We start from the raw sequence: 6,993 nt of genomic DNA on the forward strand, positions 1-6,993 counted from the left end.
TCAATTCTTTTTCAATAAAAACAAAAAAGTGGGGAGACATGTTTAAATAATGAAATAAATAGGTTTGGTATCTACAAAGTGCGCTCCGTTGAATAAATAATAATGAATGGATGGTCATACTTGATTGTCAAAGCATCATTGTGGTGAGAGCTTTTTACAGTGCCTCCTCCTTCTACTGTGAATCCACCATCCAAAAACAAAAGAATGTTTTTTTTTGTGAGCGTGTGTTAGATCACCATGAACACTTTGAGGGCGTGTGTGTGCGTGTAGTAATGAGGTAGACACACAGCCACGACACAACAGTGTGTTGCTTCTTCTTATTGCGATGCGTTCGTCGCGCTGGGAAGTTCCAAAACTTTGCCCTCCGTCCATTTAAAAAAACAAAACAAAAAAAACATGCTTCTTTTTTTTTGCGCTGTCTCTCTCTCTTTTTTTTTTTTTTTTACATTATCATCAAAAATAATCAACAAAAACAATTCAATCCATTGGTGCAGCCTATTCACACAATATGTACAACAATAAATATAAAAAAGGGAGTCATTTGTATTTTTTTTATACAATAATTGCCGTATGAATGAAGAAGTCCCAGCACGGTGCCTTCACTCGTTGTTATCCACATCCTCGAGTCCCTTATCCGTTTTTTTTTTCCCCATTTGAAAACATCTCAACAAGACACATCATCACCCTAAAAAAAAAAAATTGCATTCGCCTCAAATCGCTCCTGTAGCTGACAGAAATGATGATAAATACGGTGATGGCTGGGGAATATCTTGCTTCTCCTAAATGTATCTTCATCCGTTTTGCTGCTGTCCCTGGAACCCAACCACCTTCTGACTATTTGATTAGCCTGTATCTTTTGTCAAATGACTTAATAATAAATAAAATAAATAAAATAAAATAGATCAAGTAAACATGGAAGTCCCTACAATGCCGAACTATTTAGTTACTTCCCAGAACAGTAATGTCGTTTCAACAAAACAATGAAGTTGTGACGTCATCCGCTAAGATTGACCAAAGTAGAAGTACACAGATGTGTTTTCAAATAAGGACGGTCCAAAAACAATTAAGTGCAGTTGCCAGGAAATCTACTTCAGCACAGTAACTTGATATTTCGTTAAGAGCCACAAACATGGCAGCCAGGCCATCGTTTGTCTCCTAAAAACAAAAAGTAACGGGCAAGTTGTTTATTTTCAAAGAAGCTATTTTGCTAAAGTACTGGGTGTTCACGTACAAGTAGCAGGAAAAAATTGCAGAACAGATAGCTACCTGAAGGATCTGCTCAAGTCGAGTAACGAAGTATTCGGTTACCTCCCACATTACTCGAGGTGATGAAATGTCTCGTCGAGGCACGAACATAGCAGCCGCTCCATGATTTGTCTTTCCAAAGTGAAAGGGGCCTTGCTTTTGCTTTTGCTTTTTCTTGTCCTTCTCATCCCCTCTCTCCCTCCCTCCCTCCCTCCCTCCCAGTCGCCCGTCTTTTCTCTTGGCCGGTTGTTTTTAGTGCGTGGCCGAAAACTTCATGCGCTTCTGTTTCTGCCTCTGGTTGCAGAACCAGACGCGCACCACGTTCTTTTTGAGGTCCAGCTTCTCGGCGATGGCGGCGATCTTCTCGGAGGAGGGCCGCGGCTGCACGGCGAAGTAGGCCTCGAGCGAGCGCTTCTCCGGCGCCGCGATGGACGTGCGCTTGCGCTTCTTGTCGCCGCCGCTGAAGATCTCCGGCTTGGCCATCTTCTCCCGCTGCGCCCGCTCCGCCTCCTCCAGCCAGGCCTCCAGGATGGGCTTGAGCGCCACCATGTTGTTGTGCGACAGCGTCAGCGACTCGAACCTGCAGATGGTGCTCTGGCTCAGGCAGCCCACGCCGGGGATCTTCAGGTTGGCCAGCGCCGCACCCACGTCCGCCTGCGTCACGCCCAGCTTGATGCGTCGCTGCTTGAAGCGCTCGGCGAACGACTCCAGCTCCCGGGGATCGGGCTCCGCGTCTCCGCCGCCCGCCGGCCCGCCTCCGCCCACGACCACCCCCGCGGCGGCGGCGGCCGCGGCGGCGGCGCTCCCCAGGGAGCCGTGCGAGGCCAGGCCGTGCGCGTGCATGTTCATGGACTGCGGGTGGTGCGGGTGGTGATGGTGGTGGTGGTGGTGCTGCATGTGGTTGATGGCGCTCATGTGGGACGCCGTCGAACACACGTCCGAGCCGGTCATGGCGCCCAGGGAAAGGCCGGGCGTCAGGTGCTCCAGCAGGTCGCCCTCCAGGCCCTGCGCCGGCTGGTGGTGGTGGTGGTGCGCCGCAGCCGCCGCCGCCGGGTGGTGGTGGTGCGAGGTGAGCACGGACGGGTGGTGCAGGTGCGCCGCCGACGACGACGTGGGCGTGCACGTCATGCTGGTCATGGTGGTCATGGTGTGGTAGGTGGCGTCTGGCTTGAACGGGTGGCTCTTCTGGCTTACGATGTCCACGGCGGCCAGCGCCTCCGCCCGCTGCAGGAGCGTCTCGTCGAAGCCGGCGAAGATGTTGCCCTGCAGCTGCCGGCCAAAGCGGGCACAAGCGCGCACGGTTAATAATCACAACCAACAGTTCCGTTCGTTCCTGACGCGCAATTGGCAGGCCCGTCATTGAAAGAGAGAAAAAAAGCTATTATTTAGTGACCGAGAGTGCATGGCTGGAAATAGAAATGGCATGCAAATGATGCGTTCACGCCACTTAATTCATCCCTTGAGAGTGAAAAGAACTCCATGCATATGCCAGCAAATTAAAATGAAATGAAATGAAATCGTCATCTCAGAACGAAGAAAATCAGCATAGACAAACGCTTGAGTAATATTTGTAGGAAAGTGTGCAAAATGAGCATCACTTGCCCATCCATACATTGTAATTGTCTTCACACAGTGACCGGAAGTGCGTGAACATTTAATGACATGCTTCCGTAGTCATTTCCAATCATTTGTTTGTGTTTTTAGCATCTTTTTTTTTTTTTTGTTGTTGTTCAAAAAAAAATACGGATTCAATTTTGACATCACCATATCCGGTCTTTTTCATGTTTTAATGTAGCTACACAGAGGCTGGAAGTGTCTAAAAACGGACCAATCAATTCTAACGACGTGCCTGTCATAACACTTCATTCCAATTATAATAATAACAGAATCCATACATTTTGGTATGTGTCTGGGGACTAACATAAATCAAGGAGTCCATTTAGCTGTTAAGTGAAGGTAACTGAATTTACTCAGTGACCGTGAATAAAGTCAATTACATTCTTTAGTGTCATCGCGCCCGCCCGTATATGCTCATTTTGTCGTTTAATTGCATTTGCACGATGACACCAACTGTAAATTAAGAGTCATTTTTTTGTAGCCCACTTTATTTGTGAAATTCCACTCAACAAAACGCGTACATATTTCTAAAGGCATTGGCTAGATTTATAGATGATTACATTTATCGGATTGATTTTTATTACAGTGTGATTTAAATTTGTATTGAAGCACTGTTTGAAAATGAAGACCTCCAATTTATTTTCGTTGTATAGAAAAGCGGAGTCGGTCACAAACTGTCCAGTTGTGCACCAAAAGTGTTACATAAAAACTGATCTCTGCCGAATGTCGCATTTACCTAATTAAAACCAAATTCATCCTGCATTTACTTTCCTCCTCACTCCAAAGAAATGAAACGGACATTTTCGTCGTTTGCGTGGCATGTTCCGCAAAGTGTGCCAGCAGCGTGGATTGACATTCATCTAAAATTAATCCTTACAACGCCCCCCCCCCACACACACACACACTTCCTTTTGAATAATTTGTGCCTATACAAATAAACGAGACAGGCGCGTATTTATCAATGATTCCTGAATATAAAATCATGCTGCTGTGTATTTAGTTTGCAATATTGACAGTGGTGTAACGATACGCGCTTAAGTGTAAGAAATATGTACAGTCAATTATTATTATTATTGGGACTATTTTGGTTCGTTTAAAGTTGATTTATTCTTCCGTTTGAGTGTGTCTTTTTTATTTATTTTTTTCTCCCACGCAGCGTTGGACTCACCGACGGCGTGGGCAAGCATGCCCGGCGGATGGCCTCGGAGCTGCTGTGCAGCGGCGTATACTTGGGTTCGTGCAGGATGGGGTGCATGCTGAACGGCTGCTTGCTGTTCATCGACATCATGATGACGCAGGTGAGGGAGGGAGGCAGGCAGGTAGGCAGGTTGGGCGGGCAGGCAGGCAGGCAGGCAGCTGTCCGTCGTCCTCTTTTCACAAATATGGAATGAAAAAAAAATACCACACACACACTTTGAAAAGTTGTCAAACGTATTGAAAGGGGAGAAAAACGTCCTCCAATCCTCGCGATGAGCGATGAAGACGAAACTTGGCCCTCCCTTCCAGATAGTTTTATAAGGAGAGCGCTCGGAACCAACCACGCCCCGAGAAGGCTTCTCAGCCAATCAGAGCACGCGCGTCTGAGTTTAGCCACGCCCATTCGCGTGCCTCTTTCGTCGGTCTTGCTGAGAGAGAGAGAGAGAGAGAGAGAGAGAGAGAGAGAGAGCGAGCGCGGGCCAGGCCGGGTGGCCCGTTGCAAAAAATAACCTCGTCTTCAACTATACAAAATAAAAAAGTAATTCCATCACACTCCCGAAGAGATAAGCGACACAGACTAAAATTAAAAAAAAAAAAAGAGTTATGGTGACTATAAATCGTAAAACAACAGAACGCAAAAAAACAAAAACGTGGGCTCTGGCTCATTCATACTTGATATTAAATACATATGATATAGACGTACGTATGTCAACAAACAATTGATTCCGGTCTCTCGACAGATTTGAATCATTTAGCAGGAGTGCATCTAGTAATTAGACTATGTGTTGATTTAGAAAAGAAAAAAATGCTCATTTTATTTTGCAACACTACCATTTTATTGATATTCATAACTAAATCAAATTGAGCTAACTGCTAAGCAAATTGCGCAAAAATGATTTAACTGTAGAGATTCAATCCACTGATAACAGTCGATTAATCACTAGATCCCCAATTAATAAACAATGTGACGACACACACACGCTCAGAGTTATTTATTCAGCTCGGGATTATTAATTGATGTGAGGCGCGCAGGAATTTCCTCCTGCTTGTCTGCGCGAACCACATTCACTTTCATGGCAATTAATGCATTAATTAATCATGTTTCATTTACTTTGCGGGTGTCGTGGATTGGAGGGGGGGGGGGGGTCCAAAAAAAAATCCTAAATCAAACATACACACGCGGCGATAAAGATTGAATATAGACAAGTGGCTCGCTCCTTGTGCAATTCATAAAAAGAATTCTGCTCATTTACCATTAACTGCTGGGTGGAAGTATTTGTCTTTTTGTTTATTTATTTATTTATTTATTTATTTCATTGTCATCTTTTAACTTTTATGAAGGAGAAGTTAAAAAAAAAGGTTATATGGGTGCACAGGAAATGTCAGGAAAAGCTTACTAGAACATCTGAATTGAATATTTTGGCTGAACTTTGTATTGGGCACATCACAAAGACCTGGTAATTGAACAGGGGTGTGTAGACTTTTCAGACCCACCATCGTTGCCGTGAATTTAATGCGTAGTGCACAATTACTGAACAAGACTAATAAGAGTAAAGATGGGAGATGTGTCATTGAAAATATGAATCCCATGAATAATTGAGCCTTTGACCTTTTAATATGTGCTGAACATCACATTTAAATGATGACTATCAAGTTGACAGGTTCCAATGTATGAAAATGTGACACATCAATTTTCATTTCCAGTGTTTTTCACTTCTTTTTTTACAACAGTTTCTATTTGCAGGTGCCTAGTATAGATTTTTTATCATACGTATAATAATGATAATGTTGACATTCTTTTGTTGTTGGGTACAGGTTTGCAAGCAGTGGCTTGCAAAAAGAAAAAAAAAGAGCAACGCGGCACTGCGTAACCCGAGCGAGGTGGCCATTGTCCCCGATGCGTGCGGCCCCTCTCCAGAGGGTCCCCGGGACCCGCTCATCAAATATGCATCAGCCGCCGTCCTCCGGGACCCGAGCAGGCAGGCAGGCAGGCGGGCAGGACGCTCCTGCGGGAAGGCGACACCGGCGTGGAGTCCAGCTGTGAGGAGGAGGAGGAGGAGGAGGCCGACAGCAACCCAGCCAGGTAGGCGCTTGCAATTAAGGCTGCTGACCTCATTTCACTTCAATTGGTTGTGGGGCGGGGCCATGTGCTGATTCAGGTCCGCTAGTTACTGTTGTGAGGCCTTGGCGGAAGTCCTATCCTCTCCGTATGCAAATGCCGCACGTAGAAACAAAAGAAAATATTTTTTAGCGTCTGATGTCACACCACTTTGTTATACCCTGTTAAGAAAATCTGATGAGCCAGAGAAAAAAGGCACATTCGGAATTGATGCAAAAAAAAAACGAATCGACAAAAGACATTTTGTAAAACTGTGTTGACATCTATTTGATAAAAAAAACATTTTTAGTGCCCATGAAGTGCTTGGACGCCTTCTCGTGGCACAATAGGCAGTCAATAGCACAACTTCACCCCATGCTAAAATGTTTGCGCCATATTTAGGAAATGACTTCCCAGTTTCTCCTTGTCCCGTTTGCACCTTGCATGATTCATGGCGGGTCAAATGTGCCGTTGTAAACTTTGCCACGGGCGGGGCGGGGCGGGGCGGGGCCTGGCCAAAGGCGAGGCTGTGTCTAACCACACGCTCTTAATGTAATTGCAAGCATGTAGGGGTCCTAGTGAATATTTCATTGTCTGCCAGTACAAATTAAAGACACCAGCGCTTCTCTGAGGAGCAGAGATCCTCTCTCTTTGCACTTTACCTGTAAATTTGTCCAAGCCGGATGGGAAATGGAGACCGTGTTCCTTCCGCTTGAAATGATGACAAGCCCGCACTCGTCCTCGTGTCGACAAGACCACCAGCCGCCTGCTCCTAATGCAGTGGTTCATGTCGCGCTAGTTGTTGTTGATGACTTGGCAGTAGGAGTGCTTGCGTT

General features: G+C 45.6%; 1 protein-coding gene and 1 long non-coding RNA gene across 2 annotated transcripts in view; one reads left to right on the top strand and one right to left on the bottom strand.

Annotated features, from left to right (window-relative positions):
* The window catches only part of LOC125982186 (uncharacterized), a 10,765-nt gene extending 6,605 nt beyond the window's left edge, over window positions 1–4,160 (top strand). Inside the window, exons 3-4 of the long non-coding RNA XR_007486301.1 lie at window positions 1,550–1,872; window positions 4,019–4,160. This is a non-coding gene — a long non-coding RNA (uncharacterized lncRNA). The remainder of the gene's footprint in view (window positions 1–1,549; window positions 1,873–4,018) is intronic.
* Window positions 1–4,165, bottom strand: part of pou4f4 (POU class 4 homeobox 4) — a 4,279-nt gene extending 114 nt beyond the window's left edge. Inside the window, exons 1-2 of the mRNA XM_049742504.2 lie at window positions 4,031–4,165; window positions 1–2,514 (exon numbers count right to left, since the gene is read on the bottom strand). The exon at window positions 1–2,514 is cut by the window's left edge and continues 114 nt beyond it. Of these exons, the coding sequence (XP_049598461.1) occupies window positions 1,498–2,514; window positions 4,031–4,150 (1,137 nt within the window). The 5' untranslated portion in view covers window positions 4,151–4,165 and the 3' untranslated portion in view covers window positions 1–1,497. The remainder of the gene's footprint in view (window positions 2,515–4,030) is intronic.
* Between the last annotated feature and the right edge of the window lie 2,828 nt (window positions 4,166–6,993).

Source organism: Syngnathus scovelli, chromosome 15 (assembly GCF_024217435.2).
Source record: "Syngnathus scovelli strain Florida chromosome 15, RoL_Ssco_1.2, whole genome shotgun sequence".
In the NCBI taxonomy this organism is placed as follows: Eukaryota; Metazoa; Chordata; class Actinopteri; order Syngnathiformes; family Syngnathidae; genus Syngnathus; species Syngnathus scovelli.